Source organism: Siniperca chuatsi, linkage group LG9 (genome assembly GCF_020085105.1).
Source record: "Siniperca chuatsi isolate FFG_IHB_CAS linkage group LG9, ASM2008510v1, whole genome shotgun sequence".
Lineage (NCBI taxonomy): Eukaryota > Metazoa > Chordata > Actinopteri > Centrarchiformes > Sinipercidae > Siniperca > Siniperca chuatsi.
Window position 1 is genome coordinate 11,927,884 of NC_058050.1, and position 22,072 is coordinate 11,949,955.

Below are 22,072 nucleotides of genomic sequence, written 5' to 3' on the forward strand. Positions count from 1 at the left end.
TTTAGAGGCACGTAGAGGCCAACAAGCAGTTTTTAGCATGTAGGGCAGCCTATATGGCACTGCCTCGTGTTTTCGCCACTGGAAGGGCACCCTAGAGGGCACTGCATCTCGTTTCCTTGCACATTGGACCACCGTAGAGGGCACTTTATCATGTTTTATCTACCATAGGGGCATCCAAGAGAGTGCTTTTGCAGAGTTTTTTTTTTAATATGGGGGTGACTCCATGTTGTGATCGATCCACGTGAAGCTTACAAGGCTGAAGAGGTTAGCAATTATGGGTATACAGGTTTTTAACTGACAAAGGGTGAGGACGGTAATGACAGCAACTTATGTTATTGTTTAGTTTTCAGGAGGTATGTTAACAAGTTGAACAGTACACGCTGTGGCTCAGTAGGTGTCGGTAGAGGATAGAGAGGAGGCATTAGGGAGGGGTTTAGTAATGTCAAAAGAAAATGTTACTTATTCTTAAATGTAATGGAAGTTGTTGATAGGGCACTGCTCTGGCAAAGGTGCCAGAAGAAATGAAAGTTGTTTACACCGTATGACAACATAATTGACAGCATAATTTCAGCTCCACCTCACAGCTGCAGGATCTGTCTTAACCGCTAAACCCTTAAATCCATGCAAATATTATATTTAGTACACTAAATGACACATAAATGTGGACATAGTTTTGTATTGTAGAAGTGGAGTGTAATTTATGATTTCTATTAGTCATGTCCATGTTTCTTTTCTGTTTCTGTTAATCTGAATGAAGTTTCTTGGTAAATGTGGGTTTTTAGCCTTTAGGCTGGGAAGAACCACTGATCAAAAAACCTGGTAAACCTGCTTCTTTTCCCTGAAACATTTGCAGAGCAAGAGCAGGTGTATGGTCAAAAACACCACTCAACATTAATAAAGAAGATCTTAACCATTAAGTTCATTTAAATATAAATTATTAATAAAAATGTGTTGTGCATGAAATGTTTATTAAAACATTTTACATCCATTAAATCTCCAATGGTGAGTGCACTTGGATGTGTACAGAGTTCACCACTACACTGGGCATACATAAATGTATTTCGTATTTTATTTTTGATGGAATCAGAAAAGGTTTGTGGCTTGAAATGATCCTTAAACTAAACAAGCTATTATATTAATGTAGAGGTTGTTCAGTTCACTACAACCACAGGTGTAACCATTTGTACCAGATGATGTGAGTTGATTCACCGAACTAAGCAAAGAAATGTCAACTGTAATAAACACAAAAAGCGGTAAAAACAAACCAAACCAAACATAAGTGCTCGCACTGACAATAATACAGTAACGTGATTCACATGATTCACAACTTAAACTGCCTAACATAATTTTGCCATCAAGGTCAAAAATCCTGCTTTAATCCTTAGCATTAATAATTTGAAATTTCTAAAAATATTACAAACCTCATTATTGATATCCGATATATATTGATATTTTTTTACAACTATATTTTGATACAGGAGGTGTATAGAAAATTAAGTGCTTTCATTGCTGCTCTATCTTCCTAAAGAATCAATGCATCAGGCATGAAGCGGCCTGAATATTTGTACAATCTACTCTTCATCCTATAATATTGGTGTGTGTGCCTAGCAGTGCATCTGGTGTTTGGGTCAGTATTATCATGTAGGCAGACAGATCAGAGTTTACCCACTATAATATTCATTATTAAATAGTTTTGCGATTATGAACATTGGTTGTTTTTTATAAATGTTCATTTATTCTATGAAAATATAAGTACATATATTACAAATATACCATACTTTTTGAATCAATGAATTATGAATTCATATATGAATCTCTTCTAATTGCCTATCACTGCATAGTAGCATTTATGAGCAAAAATTTGTGATTTGAGATATAATTAAAATTTGAGTATAAGCTGGATGCTTTGCTTCAGACAGTAAATTTGTAAGTAAGTTTAGCACATCGATTTAATAGCATTGTTTACTTTTCTGATAAAAAAAGAGGATGGTTAGTTACAACTGTGAAGCTTTTTGATTGATTTCAGTCAGAAGATGATAATACTGACCATTTCAGGGAGATATTAGCATTGATGTAGAAGCGTTTCCCTATAATGTGGGACAAAGGAAAATGCCCAACTAAAAAAATTAAATTCAGTCAAGCTATGGTTTTTGACAGTGATTTCTACTTGGCTGACTAAGCACAGTCAGTACTTAAAATTAAACATTTACATTCTCATATTACTTCTCTAACTTTCAAAACAAAACATAAACCGATTAAAGCCAAATTACACGAGCAAAAGCACTTGTGTGTTTTGTAACCTGCAACTGTCAGTGCACAGCCTGGACCTCAGGAAGAACAGCTTGCTGCGACCTGCATCAATTTCAAACAACAATCAATCATTAGCTAAGCAGAAAAAGATGAGCAATATTATCATTAAGTTTAAATCACGTAGAAATCCAACTTCTTAACTTTTCCTTTTTCACTCATTTGCTTGACATCAAACAGCTGAATGAAATGCATGGGGTAGGAAGAGGAGACAGGTCTGTCAGCCCTATGAGTAACATGCCCTCTTAAGTAGATCAAGCAGATCACACAGTAGTTGCCCTAGGTACAAGTCTGGAATACACACAAAGTGTCAACAGGTCCTAACCTAAACCAGCACAAGAAAAACAAGACTTGTGTCTAACAGCAACTTCATCTAACCTCTGAAAGAGTAAACTGTGTCACACAGTGAAAATTTCTGTCCCATTTCTGACATATTGAGGTCACATAGGTAGTAAGTGGTCATCTCTCTCCTCTGGCTCTTCTTCTAAAGGTTCTGTGGCCCCTCCTCTGTAAGCGGGGGCTTCCTCTCGATTTTGTGACCGGCACATAAAGTCACACCCATCCTGTAAGAGGGGGTAGAGTTTGTTATGAATAAAAAAAAAAAAAATAAAATAAAAAGTCACATGAGCCTGATCTTTTAATGACATTATTTATCAACTGCACTAAGCTTACCGCTGTCAGATTGCCAACCTCCACCCAAAAAGCATAATTTGGGAATTGCTCCATCCCTTTGGCTCCAACGATCAGTCGCTGGTAGAGGAAACCTCCAGTGAGGTAAACAGCTAGAAGACACAACCCACTGAAAGAAGAGAGGGCTTATGAATTTTATATGCTTTAACGTTATGGGTTTTTGTGTCATTACAGACTGTCTTTACGCACATGATGAGTATTATGGAGCCAGTGCTGAGTTTGGACTCAAGAACTGGGCACACTGCACTGGAGTCCAGCTCAAACAGGTAGAAACAGTCGAGCTTCCTCTCCCTCTCCTCCAGCACCAACTTCAGCTCGCCCTGGGTGTGAAATGGAGAGAGACAAAGTAAATACATACAATAAGAATAAAAGAGACAGGGTGCAAGACTACACGTCACACAAGAGAAGCATTAGGCCATGTTCAGACCTACATTAGCACTGTGTGAAAAAAGACAACCACTTCATTCATTTCAATGAGACTGAAGGGATGCTGCGAGGGCTGCAACAAGAGTTGACCCTGATTCAAATTTTACTTGAACACAATCTGATGTAATTTGGCAACATGCTGCATTGGCCAATCAAAGACATGCAGGAGCACATTCCTGGTAGATTACTTTGTAACATGAGTGGGATATTTTACCTCTTACTCTTCTAAAATAGAAGAGAAAAATTATCACTGTGATAACTTATAAAACCCTGTGTCATAGTAGTATAAACCACTGTGCAGTGTTTGTGGATATGTTACTCTAAGATGCCTTCCTGGAGTATGTGTCATCTTCACACCGGTACCTTTTTTAAACACAGTGCCATTTTGGGTCTGAACACCTAGTAAGTTAGCATTTCTTTTCCCAAATCTGGTGATCTAAAAGCCATCTGTGTTTCTTTTACCACGTCAATTTTCCTGTTGCAAGAGATCATGATAATGGCTTTCCTGTTTTCCTTGGAACAGTGGCCATCATATTTGTCACCGTCTCTGTAGATCAACATCACCCAGTCACCTGCAAAGGCAGTAAAGTGTATTTTGTAAGAGACACTGCAGACACAAGACTGATGTAAAGCACCCTATGAAATTGTGAGTCCCATGATCAGAGTTAATTCAAGAATGAACAGTTAACAATTCTTAAACTTTCTGGCTTATTATGCTTGTACGTTGTCTCAAAACATAATGCAATTCTCCAACCTAAGATACCAATTTACAGATGGTTAACATTCCCACACATGCTGAGAACATTCGTTCAAAACAAAGTCAGGGTAAATTAGGGTAAAATTCTTATATTTTGCTGAGACTTACTTCCTCCAATGGCCTGTGTTGAATTATACGTGCCAATCACTGTTGGTTTATTTTCTATTTTCTTGCGGTCCACCTGAACAACCCCAGCTCCTGGAATACCCCTTGCATCCCCACACAACTGGAACACATATATGTAGCTCTCGTTCTCATTCTTGGTCTCTACTGTAAAGCTGTCAACATGAGAACAAATCCCAGTAAACAATTAATAATATGTGAGACAGAAGTGGTGACAAAGCACAACACTGAATGGGAAAGGCCTATCAGGTGAAATGCTTCTGTCATGCTTGGTTTACATATTCAGTTAGTGCTGATTTTTGATTGATAACAGCCAATCCAAAACAGTCTACCGTCATATTGATGGCACTGAATATGCAGGTACACAATTGAGTCATTTCTTACTTCTTATGGGCGAGTGGCTCTAGTCGATTGAGGGCTTTCCGTTCTGACTCAGAGAACAGTTTACAGCTCTTGGTGCCATCAGCGCTGTACACCCCACTCCCACACAGGACCAGCTGAACAGCCAGGGTCCACACCAGGAAGGACCCTCCACTATGACTGTTGACCACCTAGCACAGATATTAGATAAAAAACACTGACATTGACACTCTTTCTTTAAAATGTTTTATTTATTTATCACCATACATGAAATATAATTACTTACTATTCATTTGAAATTAGGGGTGGACAATATGACAATATATAATGTGAGACAATATAAACTGTCTACCATCAGAGATTTTTCCATACTGTTTATACAATGGTAGCTATCCCTTTCAGAACTGAAAAAAGTAGTTGATAAACAATTAGTCAATTAACATAAATTTAACAATTTTTACATCAGTGTGTACCTCGATTTGTCAGGTATTATTCAATGAATAACCAAAAACATACAAACCTGTCTGATTATGTCATCCAGAAACTGTAAAATACACTATATCAGCATATTGTGTATACCAAGAGAGAGGATGTTATTCATACGGCCCACTCCTATTAGAAATAATTAAATCTTAATCGTGGGATTATCTCCTGTTTACTATAAACAACTTCAGCATGCTCATTTAATCTAAACTATGAGGAAACAATCTGTCCATTTCTTGGAAAACCTACTTTAAGTGTATGCTACAATATCTAAGGACAGAAAAGCAGAATACGAAGCGTATAAGCTTATCGTGTAATTGGGAAATGAAGTTGTGAAACCAGATATTTTTAAGCCTTCACTAAATATACAGTGTGTGCATGCAAAATGTCTGTTCATCTCCGCATGAGGCAATAAGTTTTCCTGAGGAAACAGCTAAAAAAAATACCCCTCTGAAAAGCTTAAGAGTTAAACCTTTGGTTGCATTGTGCACCTACCTTCATGACTTCTTCTACTGTAAATGAGTGAGAAAAGCTCCTTTGTTAGTTACAGTTTAACAGACAAACTGACAGTTGCCAGTTTATGATGTAGTGCGCTTCCTCACGCTAACGTCGCTTCCTGGTTTACTTGATCAGCAATACAGCTGTTATTTTGTTCTGCAGATAAGTTAAAGTAAATCTACATGTAGTCAGGAGTTGTAAATTAATGTTGTTAGCTGCACGCTTTTCTGTCCTGGGTAATAAACGCGCTTTTCCGCAAAATGTGTTAAAGTGGCATCCAAGAGGCTAACGTGCTACAGACAGTGGAGGAGTGCGGAAGTGAAACTAAACACACGCGCGCGCATGTGACCGTCCTACACCCGCATCAGCTGACCAGCGACTCTCACAGTTGCAAAGAGGTAAAGCTCAAATATGGCATGTCTTTTCTCTCTGTGCCTCTTGAAAATGTGTACTGCATAAACCATTTCAAACAATGATCAATCATTTAATAAGACGCATCTGGATCCAGCCAGATTGTTTCCATTATATGAAAAAAGCAACATTCTATAAAAAATGATTTACATTGGAATCACAACTGTCTGGAGATGGATACAAACCAAAAAACTTAACTTCTTTGGCACATGATTTCACTTTCCACCGAATTCCACGGAATTTTTATTTATTTTTCATAAAAAGCTATTACCTCGTTGGTAAGGTTGGTAGGTAATAAAAAGACTGCAGCCATGCTAGCGACTCTGTTTAGCGATGTTTTGAGCTAAATGCTAACACCAACATGTTACTATATTCACCACTGTAGTTTAACGTGTTAGCATGCTAACATTTGCTAATTAGCACTGAACACAAAGTACAGCTAAGGTTAATGGGAATATTCTTTTGCAGACATTTGATCATAAACCAAAGTACTGGACAAAATAAAATTTTGATGCTAAAGGAAAAGTTAAAGGTCCATTATGTAAAATTTAGTGGCCTCTAGCCTTGAAATTGCAGTTTTACGCAGTACCACTCGAATCATCCTCGGCGGGTAGGAGAAACTACGGTGGCCGCGAAACTCGCAAAAAACTCGAAAATCACGAAAGGCCTCATCTAGAGCCAGTGTTTGATTTGTCCGTTCTGGGCTACTGTAGAAACATGGTGGTGCAACATGGCGACCTCCATGGAAGGGGACCTGCTCCCTCTGTAGATAAAAACGGTTTATTCTAAGGTAACGAAAACACAACAATTCTTATTTTACAGGTGATTATACACTAATAAAAACATACTTATAAATATTATTTGTGAATTAATGCATTCATTGTGGAGAGATGATGGAGCTGCCACATATTCAGGCACTCTAAGCAGTTAGGGGTTTGCTCAAGGGCACCTCGGCAGTGCCAAGTGGATGGTAGCTCCCTAGCTGTCCAACTACTCTATACTGTGATCCGTGCTGGACTTGGTTCCCAAGCCAAGTCCCTACGGACTGAGCTACTTTAGAGAGGTGCTGATTCAACTTTTTGGTAATTTTGGAGGCTGTAGTTTGTGGTGTTGTTCAATTGTATTGCATTATACTGAGAAGTGTTTCTAAAATTTAATCTACCCTTATTGATATAACTGGGCAAAATTTTATAATCATCACTCAGTAAAATGCAATACAATTTAACAGTGTCACGAACTACAAATGAGGTAACAACCAGATTTTTAATAATGTGTTCATTGCTGTTTGACTTTGGGTGATTTTATTGATAATAATGTAGGTATTTATTTTATAGCGTTGTTGGTAATGATGTCACCTAATCACCTGAACTCCTTTATTTTTACTCTCTTTAAGGACCATAATAAGTCTTAGACTTAATTATGTAATCATTGACTTTATAAAGCTGTGATTAAATTTCCTTCTAACCAGACTAAACTAAACTATAGCCTCCAAAATGACCATAATGTTGATTCAACTCTCTAAAACACTTCTTAACAAAAACAAAAATTCATAAATCATCTTCATGATGGTAGGATTTATTGCAGGACTGTCTGCATCAGTTTTATTTTTATGTATCGAATTACTTGGCAATAGTGGCAACTGAGTGTATTTTGTCACTGAAATTGCGTGATAATATGCAATCACCAACTGTATTAAAAAAGTCAAATGATGGTTCTACCGTAGAGATATAGTATAGTGCCATGTTTATTCTTAAAGGAAAGACCTGTTGTTAAAATAATGTTCTTATAAAATGTACATGTGTATTTAACTATGTGGAAAACTATGTGTGTAGAATGTTTTGCTCTGGTGTGAATTAAATGTTTGGAGGACAGATTCATATTAGGCCATACAAAGTAGAGTACCAGTATATCCAGTATACTGTTTCAATTGCATCAGCATTTTTCAAGTGTGTCAGCAACACTACATAGCTACCAAAGCTTGTTTTCTAGTCTGTACCTCATCCTTTCAACTTATCATCAAGAATTTGAATACAAGACAGCCTTGATCACATTGATTTGCTTGAAACATTGCCCCATTCTTCTAATCAAAACCCAATTTGCATACTGATAAAAGAACTGTTTAAAATGATACAATTAAAGATGATAAACATTCCTCATAGCCTATGTGTTTGCTCAATGTATTTAGGCACTCTTTTTTATTTACCTTAAGAAGCACTGGCCTAGTTGTTCCTATTTAACACAACAGTCTAGTTCATGAGGAAACAGTCGAAAAAAAAATCTGTGGGAAGAGTTTAGTTTATGTTTCTTTTTTTCTTTTTTTCTACCCCAACCTAGCTTGCCATCATTGTTAGCTTCTTAACCTCAGCAGAAAAGAAATGCCTTACTTTAGAGGAAGATGACAGTTAACTGCTATAGAAAATTCATTAGTAGCATTTACATAACATGTTTGCAACTCCCTAGTTGGTGTTCATAAAGGAAGTAAGCAACATATTTAAAGAATTTATTCATTGTATGGATAAATGGATGGGTCACAAGATTAGTCTTCACGCTAAAAATATCTAATATTTAAGGAAGAGTTAAGGAACAGTTTGACGTTTAAGGAGATACTACTCTCATGTCTGTACAGTAAATATGAAGCTACAGCCAGCAGCCAGTTAGCTTACGGTAGCTTAGCATAAAGACTAGAAATAGGGGGAAACAGCTAGTCTGGCTCTGTCTGAAGGAAACAAGATAAGCTTTAGAGATGTTGGTAGGCAGATTTTGTTACCTTTGGATAGAACCAAGTGTTTCCTCCTGTTTCCAGTCTGCTGGCTATAGCTTCATATTTACCATGCAGATATGTCTGTGGTATCAATCCTCTCATCTAACTCTCAGCAACAAGGAGAATAGGATATTTTCCAAAATGTTGAACATTTTCTTAAAACAAGGAGTAGCCTTATACACTCAGTTGCCAGTCTATTAGGTTGACCCAGCTCAAACTAATCCCCTCATTTATATAAATGGGGTGGGCAAAATTTTAGAATCACCTCTGAGTATAATGCAATACAATTCAACAGCACCACAAACTACAGCCTAAAAAATAACCATACCATTTAATCAATACCTGAACAAAAGTGAACACTATAACCCTCACATAGGATTTATTGCAGGGAAGTGTTATTAGACACCATTAGTTATAGCTAGGTGTACCTAATAAATGAATAATCTAAATTATAAATGTCCTCATCAAAATTATATTCAAATCTGAATGAGAAAGTGTGTAAATGTAAGTAATTATGTGAGTGAAGGCAAAGTGAAGTAAAACCTCAATAATGCTAATGCAGTGCAACAAAACAAGGGAATGAGTAAATGTGAAAGTGATCATAGTTAGATCTTATTGCCTTTATTTAGTAATGTTAATGACATAGAGTCGTGGTACTCCAAACCTATAATCTCAGGTCACTTCAGCACTCAATCAACATAGTAAAGCAGGCATTGTTAAACAAATCATACACAGATCACCCCTGTAATGCCCCTCTCTTGGTCTCCTCCTCTGTGATTGCTTTGTCTTGTTTTTTTTAATCATAAGAAACTGTTTGTGTTTCCCTTTCTTTCCGCTCTTTACAACCTCTCAGGGGAATGTAGAGAAGTTTTTATAGGCCTCAGTGAGCTCTCCACCAATGTGTGCTCTCAATCTTCACTCTCTGTCTCCCCTCCCCCACTTTCCCTTATGTTATCACAGCCCTTACCTTACCTGGCTGTGTATTGTACAGACACACCCAGCTACTTCATATCAACCAATCAAAGCTCTAAGACAGAGACACCAAGGAGGTGTACTTCCTGTGTTTCGTGAGAGAAGAATGGGGCAGGAGAGCGACGAGGAGAGTTGTGTACTTTTTATTGCCAGGAGGGGTCCACACAGACGATCACATCGGCAGTAGAGAGGAGGGAAAAGGCCTTAAGTAGCGGACAGACTCAACATACTTTAGTTTGATTTATCAGAGTTCCGTTCTCTGTTCAGCAACAGCGACTGAGAGGACAAGAAGAGAGAAGGAGGAGGGGAAAGATAAGTGTCAATCTGTTGAGACCTGTTTGGGAATTTGAGGAAGGAGGAGAGGTGGGGACAGACAGAGAGAGGGAGCAAGAGGAAAAAGCAAGGAAGTCTCAGGTGTAAACATTAAGTTTTCACAAGAGTTAAACTATTGAGAGAAAAAGAAAAAGGCAGTTTTGATTCATTGTTATGTGAATACATGGAATGAATGCTTGTGTGTTGTGCAATCCCATGCTTTTGAGCTGAGTTGGCTCGGGGGGAGATCACAAATCTCCCCAGGATACTACATTCAGGTGAGTTGCTTTACTATTTTTTCATGGATTTCAAATGAACACATCTGTAAATTGCTCATGGTTTGAACACAGATTTAGATCTAGATAGTTGTGGCTTATATGTTACATGCCGTGCCTATGTGTCACAGGCCCTTGCTTTCTGAAAGACTTATGGTATGCTGTGCTTTGCAAGTCTGTCTCTGCTTAGAGAACTCTGAGGGGGTGTCACCTTTTCTTTGCATCTTCCTTTTCTACTGTAAAGTTATTGTACAACCAGACTGGCTTAAAATATCACACAACGTTTAGCTCTAAAGTACAAGTGCAGCAATTTAGTGTATTTTACAAAATAAACCAACAACAACTACATTGTCGAAGCTATCATGATTTTTCAAAGGTAGCAGTAACACTAGTGAAAGAGTATTCATGTCAACTCTGTGACATTATCTAAATATGTAAAAGTTTGCGAGTGTCTTCATTCTGCTTAATTTGATATATATATTTCATGTGATTTGTCCCTGAAAATGGCTTGACTCTAAACGTCTGATTTCTAAATTGATGATGTGGAGTGTTACTGTCTTTTAGGTTCTCCAAATTATGATACTATGGGGACCAAAAGGCCCAGCTGCACCATCTTTGACACTGTATCTAACATAAACACATCTGACCGCAAACTTCAGTCAGGCGGAAAAATCTCCCGGGATCCAAGTCCCAGGCCAGCGATGACTGCCCAGTCGGAGCGAGAGAGAGACAGCAAACAAGAGGAAGACCGGAGGAGAGAAAGAGAAACAGAGAAAATGAGACACAAGGCAAGATACAAAGATATAGACCCTCGGGAGAGATACTACGAAAGTTACCGAGCTCCAGCGCCCTGGCCGAGAGAGGGGGAAAGAGAGTGGAGGGAGAGAGAAAGGAGGCAAGAAAATGACAGAAGCAGAAACAAGAAGCTGCTGTTGAATGTAGAGAAGGAGACTGAGAGAGATGTAGAGAGGGGGACGAAGAAAGGCGACACATTTCCCAGAATGAGAAAAAGCAGCGCAGATCGTGGCAGAAGAATGCTGGCCACCACTGAGATGCATGAAGAGAGAGGGGAAAGGAGGCAGAGAGATAGGCCAAAAAGAGTAGAGCCAGATGACTGGGAGAGAGAAAGAGAGAGGGCACGGCAGAGAGAGAGGTACAGAGAGAGGGAAAGAGATGAGATGCGAAGCAGGGCAAAAGAAGATGGAACAAACACCGGACGAAGACCTGTAGAAGATAGGAAATCACGACAGAGGGAAAGATATCAGGAGTCTGATGTTGGTTTTCAAGACAGGAGAAGAGAAGTGGGTGATTCACGGGACAGAAGAGAAAGGGATGCAGCTAGAAAAAGAGAAAAGCCAAGGCCTAACACAGGAAAGAGGGAGGTCAGGGTGCCTTCTCCACACAGAAGAAGAGACAGAGAAATCTACTCAGATAGTAAGGAGAGAGAAAAGGCACACAGGAAAGAGGGAAGGAGGGACACCAGAAGTGAAGGAGACAGTGACGACAGAGAGCTGAAGAGGGAAAGAGCGAGGGCCAGAGAGAGGGCGGAGTTGACATATCAACACAGCAGAAGTGAGGGGGACAACACGGGCAATACAGAGAGTGAGAGAGATCAAGATAGGCAGGGATACATGGAAGAGGACAGACAGAGATACAGAGACAGGGACAGAGAAAGAGAAGTGGATCGATCCAGGAGGAGGGTAGTGGAGAAGGATAGGGAGAAGTACAGAGAGGTTGACAGAAGAGCAGAAATGGGAGGAGAAAGATGGAAGGAAAGTGTGAGAGACTTGAATGATGACAGGAAAGAGGATGACAGATACAAAGAGTATGAGCAGAGGAGACGCAGGGAAAGAGAGGCCGATCCTAGGTGGGATGATACGACAGGCAGAAGCAGCCGATCTTTGAACGAGACAGCTCCTAGGGTGCCGCCACGAGCCCAGAGCAGCGGAGAGTGGAGCAGCGACATGGACAGTGAGATTAAATATAGAAGAGGCAGAGACAGTTATGAAGAGAGGGAATCAGGGAGAGAGAGCACTACTGGAAGTGACAGAGATGTAGATAAACAGAGAAATCCAGAGAGATCTGCTGAAAGGAGTCAAAGGGAGCAAAAAAGAAGTGAGAGACAAGAGCGAGATAGGGGAGAGACGACAGGCGGCGTGCCAGAACAGAGAAGGATGTGGTTGGAGCCACAGAGGGGTAAGAATAGTAAAGAAGAATTTGTAGACAGAGAGAGACACACAAGGGGGGAAGAGAGGAGGAGAGTAAAAGAGGAACCAGATGACACATACCAAAGCAGTTACAGGGGAAGACGTGGAGGGAGAAATCAGTACAGGGGAGACATAGAGAGGGAGACAGAGGGTGTTAGTGTAGATGGAGAGGAGGTGGGTGACACCTGGAGAAAAATAGATAAGAGAGGGAAGGAACATCTGTCTGACAGCGAAGGAGGGATAGAGGGAAGCCGGCAGAGGGATGCAGAGGGTGAGAACGTGACATATAACACAGAGGGGAGTGACAGAGAGGAAGAGGGTGGGAGCGATTATTGTGCCCGCTCCGAGAGCGAAGGAGGAAGTGAGACAGGGTGGAAGCAAGAGGGAGACAGAATGCTGTCAGGAGAAGACGGCTTTGTGACCGTGTCTAGCGGCGGAGACGATGAGGACGAAAGAGAGGAAGATGAAGAGGAGGATTTTGAAGACTGTCAGGAATTCTGGGAAGGTGGAGTTATATATGAGGGCCCCTCACCTGTTGCTGTTAAGGGGTGTGAGGGAGACAAGGAGAAAGAAGAGGAATGGACAATAGGAAAGGAGGAGGCGGTGGATGACGAGGAACAGGGGAGGGAAAAGCAGCCAAAGTACGTCTTCTGTGTGATTGGGCAAACGTTGCCCCGATCAGAAATCAACAAGAGGTCACCATCACAAGTTGATCAGATGGGAGGAGTGGAAAATGACAAGCCAAATTTAGAAAGCTGTCATCATAGAAATGATGAATACCCAATCATCAACAACCTGGCCACAGAGAACAAGAGTGAGTATAACGTGCCAAGGGAGGAAAGGGCAGCCATGGGAGAAATAGCTGAAGTGGATATCAGATATGGAGTCTCGTCAGAGCTTCAAAACACAGAGACTGAAGAGGGAATGAGGAGCAAAAAGGAGCACCCGTATGCTGAAATAGGGACAGTTAAAAGAGACTCACGGACTGAAAAACTCCTTATAGAGTGGAGAGAGAAAAATAAAGAAGGGCTGGAAAGAGAGCAATTTTCACCAGTCCCGACTAATCCCTATGCTGATGTTTGTTCTCAGGTGATGTTTGAGCAAATTCAACCCATCTTGGATGGGATTAACACTGGAGTAATGAGCCCAGAGGAGGTGGAGGCCATTCGGATCCGAATGAGCGGGGCATGGAGCATGTCCGAGGAGCCCAAGCGGCATTCCCAAGCCCCCCACCTTAAATGGGCCAAAAATGTAGTGCGGGAGATTCTGGGACGCTCAGAGGAACAGACTGTGGATGAACCTAATGCAGAGGTACAAGCAGAGCAAGGGGTTGACCAATCTGAGGCATCCATCAAGAATGCCAAGCAACAGGAGGAGGCTGCACAAGGGACTGGAGAGATGCCTGTTGTTAAGTTGGAAACGGACAAACAGCATTCAGAGCCAGCTCTAGAGGAGGAAGAGCCGTTGGAGGTGGAGGGATTGAGAGGTATGGGGCAGAGCCAAGCTGACATGCATGCTGACCAGTTCTCAGCTATGCATGGTGACGCACCTACATACACTCATGCTGACACACTGTTAGACACAGAAGGGAAGGAGGATCACAGTATGGACAAAGAGACTGAGCCTTCTGGTCAGCTTCAGTCAGAAATGGCAGAAATAGAGGTGAAAATTAGTGAAGAGGTAGGTGATGAGGTTAGGTTATCAGAAATGGAAAAAGAAGCAAGCAGAGAGAAAGAAGTTGAGATGTATTTATCTGTGAGCAACACGCTGTATAAGCATAACAGCTGCCCCATTCTTAATTATGAAAGTGACTCTGACCTCCTCATTCCCTCCAGAGGAGGCGAGGGCCAGGAGGTTGAAGACAGAATGGGTGAAAGTGAAGAAGAAAAGCAGGGAGAGGAGCCTGAAGAGAGGGGTAATGCAGAGGAGGTGGAAAAGATGAGGGATGGAGAGGGAACTGAGGTGGCTAGCAGAGAGGGAGAGGTGGTGGCAGAAAGCAAAATAGAAAGGGGGACTCTGACGAGCAGCTGCAGTTTCCAAGATTTGGGTCCTGAGGCTCGATTACGAAGAAGAGGGATCCGTAAAACCACTGAAAGAAGAAATGGAGAGCTTGTAGAAGTGGAAGAAGAGGAAAGTGTTGGAAGGGATCGCAGAACCAGAATATTCTCTACAACAGGTAAAGAGAGAGAAGATGGAGGATGGAAATGCTGGTTGTATGCTTCAATCAGTCTTCAGAAACCCACATAATTTCCTCGCCTTTGGCTTTCATGTTTAATTTCTGTCTACTTTCTCATCAATCAGTATTGCAGATTTATTTAATCATCTAATACACTTGACATATTTCGGCCTAGATTGCCCACAGGGGAAAAAACATTTAAATTACAGACCATTTTAATCACAGACAATCTTCTAGTCTTATCCTCGGTTTTGCAGTCTGATAGTTTCTTGCATCATTTTGTTGTTCTATCAATAACAGAACCCACAATCTAAAGCAGACATCTGATAATAGACATTATCAGTGCACTGATCTGAACACACCACATTATCCTAAATTGGAAACTGCGTCACAGTGTTGTGGTTACAGGTAGTGGGCGGAGATAAGTGGAGGTGGAGAAAGCTAGGCAAAACCAGAGGCATGATCTAAAAGGCTTGGGTTGATCCTGCTTTGAGACATAACACGAGAAGCACGTTTGGGAAACACACTAATCTTTTCTGTAATGCTTGTTGTAGCAGGGTTACTAAATTAACTAACAGTTATTTATTTTATTTGTTTTTTGTATTTATTTTAAAATTAATTTCTTCAAACTGTCCTGCATAGTAAATTAATCCAAATACAGCGCACTATAGGTATATAGGTATGCTGTTGTATAATGTTTCGACAAATGGATACTCTTACATTCCAGATGATGAGGATGATAGGAGCAAAAGCTGGGGAGAAGTAGAGCTGAGGTGAGTGAAACAATCACACCCAACATGATACATTTGATTGTGATACAGTGCCACATGTTGAAATGCAGTAGTGGCCAGGATGTCTCCAGTTCTAGTATTTCATTGTGTGTCCCTGATATTTAAAACTGTCAGCACTTGGAGGGACAATGTTATATTCTATAGTGTCTGAAAGGTCACCAAAATTTTCTGTATATTCATTGCAAATGTTCCACACTAAAAACAAATTTTTTTACTGTCATGGTTCATGGTTATAAATAAATTGTTGTTATGACTCTTTCTTGGCACTGTAGGAATGTTTTGGACACAATCGACAGACGGAAAAGGAGCTCAAAGTTTTTCAGTGAGTATATCTGTTCCATCTTCATTTTTGCTTTGATTTCATGCATTAAAAGTATCATGTGAACTCTTTAGGCATAAATCAAACACATCAACTTCATTAATGCCTTGTTGCAAATTGGTCGGTGCATATGACTTCTTTTACAATCTGACTTTTTTTTATCACTGACAGTTTTGTTTCGGAATAAACCTTAAGATTGATTGATTACTAGAAATGGCTGTGTAGGCGATACAGTGGCGTATCTTCAGATCATATCTACTCTAGCTGTGGTTGGGAAAAGCATGACGCGGTTGAGCATTTCCCTTCAGTATGCGTGATTCATGTCTGTGTTAATACATGCTCACTAACTGTTTATCTTTTACTCAGTACATGTTGGCTCACAATTTAAAGGAAATACACAAATGAAAGGAAATCTGTGTACAAGTTTACTGTTGGCTCACACCATTTTAAAATTTTAAAAGTTTTAATCAACCTAAAATTGGCAGTGGGTCCCTTGACTTATGATTCACATGGTTATTGTGCTGTGTATATGTGTGTCTGTGCAAGCCACAGACAGGTTTCTGCAAGCATTCATATCTCCTAACTTGAGGGGAAAACAGCTGCTGCTGCGACTTAGCATTCCGACAAGTATGTGTAAAAGGAATGTCAAATGCAAACAACTACTCTTGGCTAAGACTGCTCCTGTCTCTATCTATCTTCTTTCCTCTGCTTCCTGTATTTTTCAACCTTCCTTTTTCTGTTTCTCCCTCTTCTCTTTCTGCTGTGTGTCTTTGTCTGTCACACTTCCTTATTCTCCCAGATGCTGCCCAGCTCTACCAGCAGTACAGCGAGGCCGCTCAGAACTTTGAGATCCTGCGTCAGGCTCGCTCTGATGTCATCTCTGTATGCGGGGACGCTACCCAGTCTCCCGCTCCCTCACCTCCTCCTGCCCGCAGACCTCTTCCTCTCCTACCTTCTGTCCTGCACTCCCACTTCTTGTCCCACACATGCTCCATCACCAGTGTCAAAAGCTTGCCTCTCCCTGAGCCCCCCAAGAGTGAAGGCAGGCCTTCCTCCCCACGTCTATCCATTTCTCTCTCACAGTCAACCACACTGTGGCGGGAGCTGCCGGCGGTCAGGAACAGTGCTGAGCTGGAGGGGCTCACAGAGGACCAGAGGCGACTACAGGAGGTAACACGTTGTCTTGCTGCACATATGAAAGTCTAGTCGCCATTTGATGCCAGAAAATTATTCATACAGCTTGCACGAAGGATTTTGCTTTCTGATTCCCTTGAATTTTATTGAGGCAGGAATTAAGCGCAAACCGCCATACTGTGACGCATTCGTACTTCTTTGGAAAGTTACTGGCACAACATTCTCACCTCCAGTGAAGTTCAGGAGAGTCCTCCAGGCAAACTGTTACCTTTCACAGCTTTACTTCCTTCATCCAGTTTGATTGAAGGATTTTAATCTTGCTTAGATTGGAAATTTTGATTAGAGCAGCTGAAATTGTTCACATTTTTGTACAGTAAATATCAAGCAGTGAACGAATCAGTATGAAGGTTTGTGCTTCATTCTCTGCAAAGTTACCTGCACAACATTCTTGCCTCAAATTCAGGAGAATCCTGCGGGCAATTAAATGCATGACGGTTATCTTTTCACTTTTCTTTCAGCTTAATGTATCTGATGACTAAATGAATTTCTTTCCATGTCAAAATTAATCTGTTATAGTTTTAGTGATTCACCACCTCATGCTTATTTACCACTTACAAGTGACCAGACTGTTTTGGGCGTCATTTTACATCAGCAGCTTGTACTGTTTCATTTAATGGTGACTTTTGGGAAATGGCAAGACTTACATGAACAACCTTTTCACTGTTATTACCTCAAATGACTAAAATCACACGTGATATTCAGACTTGCCACATCTCAGAATAACCCTTCCATTAATCAATTTTTTTATTGGCAGAAGGGTGTCTCCTGCCAGAAGACGTGATTGCGTAAACATGTTGTGTTTCTCTTGTACTGTAGGCTTTTCCTGTAAACTTTAAAACAGACATGTGTCTTAGCAGGAATACTTGTGAAATCCTCGTCCTTAGTCACATCCGTGTTAAAATGCTCCAGCCTCTAAAGAACTGACAACCCTGTGCTTATTAGCTATAATTGACTGTCTAGCTCTCTCTTGCTCAAAGTTTTTTATCTTTTCTCATGTATTTCTCTCCCTTGTTTTTTGCTTTGCAGGTAAGATTTGAAGTGGTGACCTCAGAGGCCTCCTACTGCCGGAGTTTGGACATTGTTGTTGAACACTTTGTTAAGTCCAAACAGCTGGGGGCGCTGTTGACCACTCAGGATAGGAATTGGCTCTTTTCCCGGCTGGCTGATGTTCGTGCCATCAGCCACAGGTCAGAAATGTTACACATTATTTAGAGCAAGTTCTTTATCCATCTGAGCTCTGTGTACATTTACATTTATTTATCTGGCTAAATCCTATCATTTAGATCCGACATGAAACATACATGAAGTCATTATCGTACAATCCTATCTGTGTTACAAGTCTGTGGTAGAAATAAGCTTAAAAGAATTCTTTATGATTTTTGTTTTAGTTTTTTATCAAAGCTGGAGGAGCGGGTGGAATCAGACATCATGTCTTTCACCGTGTGTGATATCATTGCTCGGCACTGTCAGCGCTTCAAAATGGTTTATGTGCCCTACCTCACCAACCAGTCCTATCAGGACGCCACCTATCAGAGACTCATGTAAGCCCATTCAATCAAACTTTTGTGTTCAGCTATTGTCTGTATTATTATTATTTTTTCTATCTGTCTGTACATTCAATTTCTCTTTTTCTTTCAGGAATGAGAATCCAGGGTTCAAGCGGATTGTGGACAAATTAGAGAGGAGTCCAGTTTGTCAGAGGCTTCCTCTTCGTTCCTTCCTTGTCCTTCCTTTCCAAAGGATCACAAGACTTAAGCTGCTGGTCCAGGTGTGTGTGTGTGTGTGTGTGTGTGTGGCCCTTCTGAAACGGCAAAGGTTGATGGTTCACAACATGTTCAATCCTGTACCCTTTATCTCACTTTAACATGCACACTGTTTCTGTCCAGAACATTGTGAAGAGAACAACTCCTGGTACTGCAGAGGCGACTCAGGCCATCAAATCTTTGAAACTTCTGGAAAAGGTACATCAACATCCCCTTTTCACTGTACATTAACTTAACATTTAATATTCTTGAAAAATATCCTGGATATCTTGAACTCCTTGGTGACAAACCTCTCTTTTCTTTCATTCATCTCCTTTAGCTGATTCAAGAGAGTAATGACAGCATCACTCAGATGAAAAGCATTGAGTCCCTGGTCTCTCTCAGTGCTAAGGTGGACTTTGAGTGCAGGGTAAGTTATGACTACTAGAGAAAATTATTGGGATCACATTGTGGTGAAATGAACATAAAATATTATTGTTTTGTAAAATTCTATTCTCCAAATAATTGATTTCAAGCAGACTGTATTTAAAAAACTCTTACAAAATAAGATATTAATATTTAGTTTAATTTGTGTGGAGTTTTATCAGATAGACAGATGAACATAGTTATTTGCTTTGAACATCAATTTAATTATTTTACATATTATTTCATGATATCATGTATATATCCATATTGGAAAACATTATAGCATGACATTGATTTGAACTATTTCCAGCACTGAAGAGTAAATTTCCTCGTGTTTGTGGTCATGTTTATGGAATCTACAACAAAATAAATAAGGTGACAAAATTATCTTAACTCAAGATCCATTTACTAGCTTTCAACTGCATTAGTGTCTTCATCAGTGGATGGGGTTAATTCAGTTGTCATGGAGATAACTCAGTTGGCATCCCATGATCTGTAGTCAGGTGATAACAGGTGGTCATATATATGACAAATTTACAACTGACCAGGTTGAAACCTCCAGAAAAAGCTAGTAAGTGGACCTTGAGTTAAGATAATTTTGTCAAACTACTATTTTCACTGTTTTCTGTGTGTGTGTGTGTGTGTGTGTGTGTGTGTGTGTTCTACAGACTCTTCCTCTGATTAGTCAGTCTCGGAGGTTGGTGCGGGAAGGGCCAGTCACTGAACTGATGGATTTCTCTCTAAAGGAAACAGAGAGGAATGTTTACCTGCACCTATTCAATGACTACTTGCTACTTTCACAACAAAAAGAGTGAGTCAACAAATGTTTTTTGTAATGTTAGAATAATCCATCAATCTAACTGGCATGTCTCTCATTACCATTTGCTACATCCTGTTTTCCTTCATGTCTGCAGTCTTTTATCATCCCTTCAATCTTATCACAGTCTTTCCTTCCACCATCTCATTCCTTTTTTGTGCTGTCTGCTTCTTCCAGAGGGAGATTCACAGTAATAGACCACTCCCCTGTATCAGACCTGCGTGCAGAGAACTGTCGTGTCAAACTTCACTCCCTCCAGAAGAACCTGTTCCGGCTGCACATGACGCACAAAGCCCTGCTGCTACGGACTGACACACAGTAAGACAGTGGCAGGGAATGTCTGTATTGGTTGTTACATCACAAAGTGGAAAAAGTTGCAGAAGACACACCCGTCTTTGCTTTTTTTCCTTCAGGAGTGATAAGCTACGCTGGATATCCGCTCTTTCCCAGCCACATCCAGAAACAGATTTTTCTGCTGCACAAGGTGAAGTATGCTTCTTGGTTTAGACGTTGCAAAGTGCTAAGATGCTGGTCATAAGCTGTGTCTGAAATCCCAGCCTAGTTCACTCATTCCCTACATAAGAAACACTCAATGGGTTACTGTATTGTGAGTTGTAATTTCATTTTCCGAACACTAAATATCATTGCATAAATTGCATCCTCAACAACACGTGCATTGTAATGTGAAAGTAAACAAAGTGAAAGATAGTATTGTGGGATTTATAGCAAAAACTGTGACATGGTATGGTGACATTTCTTTGTTTTACAATTTGTAATATTGACCTATTAATCTTTATGACTATAGGTCTGACTTCTCTCCTCTTTTGTCCATACAGATTTTGGACAGATGCAGTGTATCCGAGCTTTTGTTGCCCAGCAACCTGATGAGTTGTCGTTGGAAAAAGCTGATGTCATTCTAGTACACCAACAAAGCAGTGACCGTAAGACCATCACACTACCTTTTCCATCATTCCCTTGCAGAAAGTGCCATTCACCTATGCAGTGTTTGATTGTAGAACTGCCCTGAACCTGGTATTATTAAAGATTAAGCATTCAATTACTTTATGTCGGATTCTTTCTTCTTCTCAGATTGGGTAGAGGGGACCAGACTGTCTGATCGGCATCGTGGATGGGTGCCCGGTTCCCATTTGGAAACCATAAGCAGCTCTAGAGCCCGAGAACGCAACCTGTCAGATGCTCTAAAACTGACAACGGCCACAGCTGCTGTTTGACCAGGACGCTCAGAGTGGGACTAAACTGACTGACGTCCTGGATGCACCGTAAAGGAGAAGACTCTCAGTCTGCTTCAAACTGCTGGAAATTAGACTAAGGACATTCAGTGCTCCAAATGAGATTTCATTTATTGAACTGTTCAAGAGTGCAGCAACTGAAATGCTGTAAGAATGCATCTCAATGTAGCATTGGGTCTCACATGTTTCACTCAGTGGAACAATATATTGCCATATGTGAACTGCTGAGGCCTGCCTGAAAGACATTAAGGACATTGTGACTCTATTAACTGTTATATACAGTACATTACAAACATTGTGTGTACTATAATACATCAAGAAACTGGTGTTTTAAGAAAAACAGTTTTAAAGGGATATTACCTTTTCCAAGAAATTTTATTTTTGGAAAATGTATTATTATTTGTGTATACTGAACAGAATCTAACAGTTGAGTGATTGATGCATGTCTATTGAAGAGATGGCCCCTGCATGCAGGAGAGCTGACAGAAATAATGTGCAATGTACAAGGCAATTCAAAGATGTACATAGCTTACACAGTGAGGACATTTCAAAAAATTCATATTGGTGGAATAAAATCACTTTTGAACATATGCATGCCTTGTTAAGAGTGAGCTGTGGCTTATTTTCTTCATCATAGAAGCTGTTTTGATCATTTATAGATAGAAGTGTGACAAACTGTACATCAGCAGCAATATTGCACGTTCACAGCGAGCCTTCACTGTGAGTTGCATGTACTTAAGGGCATGTGTCTGCAGGAGCTGTTTACAGAAGAAAG

General features: G+C 40.3%; 2 protein-coding genes across 5 annotated transcripts; one reads left to right on the forward strand and one right to left on the reverse strand.

The window, feature by feature from the left end:
* Positions 1-949: 949 nt before the first annotated feature.
* m6pr (mannose-6-phosphate receptor (cation dependent)) lies at positions 950-5,776 on the reverse strand. 2 transcript variants are annotated; one of them, XR_006379278.1, is made up of 8 exons: positions 5,642-5,776; positions 4,688-4,854; positions 4,289-4,458; positions 3,886-3,995; positions 3,187-3,317; positions 2,980-3,106; positions 2,686-2,870; positions 950-2,352 (listed from the first exon to the last, which is right to left on the reverse strand). XR_006379278.1 is itself a non-coding variant. In XM_044209114.1 (7 exons), the coding sequence occupies exons 1-7, from the start codon at positions 5,645-5,647 to the stop codon at positions 2,748-2,750; spliced, it is 834 nt and encodes a 277-aa protein (XP_044065049.1). In that variant the 5' UTR covers positions 5,648-5,776; the 3' UTR covers positions 950-2,747. The 2 variants fall into 2 exon arrangements, 1 of the variants encoding a protein (XP_044065049.1); XM_044209114.1 differs by having other exon boundaries at positions 950-2,870.
* Positions 5,777-5,908: 132 nt separating this feature from the next.
* Positions 5,909-21,887, forward strand: arhgef5 (Rho guanine nucleotide exchange factor (GEF) 5). 3 transcript variants are annotated; one of them, XM_044208853.1, is made up of 15 exons: positions 5,909-6,042; positions 10,940-14,758; positions 15,486-15,531; positions 15,822-15,871; positions 16,668-17,038; positions 18,089-18,249; positions 18,451-18,603; positions 18,701-18,830; positions 18,949-19,023; positions 19,145-19,234; positions 19,899-20,041; positions 20,225-20,365; positions 20,461-20,531; positions 20,884-20,988; positions 21,137-21,887. In XM_044208853.1, exons 2-15 carry the CDS (start codon positions 10,960-10,962, stop codon positions 21,277-21,279), a joined length of 5,478 nt encoding a protein of 1,825 aa, XP_044064788.1. In that variant the 5' UTR covers positions 5,909-6,042; positions 10,940-10,959; the 3' UTR covers positions 21,280-21,887. The 3 variants fall into 3 exon arrangements, with proteins under 3 accessions (XP_044064788.1, XP_044064787.1, XP_044064789.1); XM_044208852.1 differs by lacking the exon at positions 5,909-6,042 and adding an exon at positions 9,841-10,378; XM_044208854.1 differs by lacking the exon at positions 5,909-6,042 and adding an exon at positions 9,842-10,378 and having other exon boundaries at positions 10,940-14,068.
* The last annotated feature ends 185 nt before the right edge of the window (positions 21,888-22,072 follow it).

What these genes read in the sequence shown, in the direction of transcription:
- m6pr (XM_044209114.1), bottom strand. An exon ending in AACACAGGCCATTGGAGGAA is followed by an intron (nt 3,996 to 4,288) that starts GTAAGTCTCAGC and finishes CTGCCTTTGCAG; the next exon opens with GTGACTGGGTGATGTTGATC. An exon ending in GGCTCCATAATACTCATCAT is followed by an intron (nt 3,107 to 3,186) that starts GTGCGTAAAGAC and finishes CTCTTCTTTCAG; the next exon opens with TGGGTTGTGTCTTCTAGCTG.
- arhgef5 (XM_044208853.1), top strand. Translation starts at nt 10,960, where the DNA reads ATGGGGACCAAAAGGCCCAGCTGCACCATCTTTGACACTGTATCTAAC. An exon ending in AGGTGGACTTTGAGTGCAGG is followed by an intron (nt 19,235 to 19,898) that starts GTAAGTTATGAC and finishes TGTGTTCTACAG; the next exon opens with ACTCTTCCTCTGATTAGTCA. An exon ending in ACACCAACAAAGCAGTGACC is followed by an intron (nt 20,989 to 21,136) that starts GTAAGACCATCA and finishes TCTTCTTCTCAG; the next exon opens with ATTGGGTAGAGGGGACCAGA.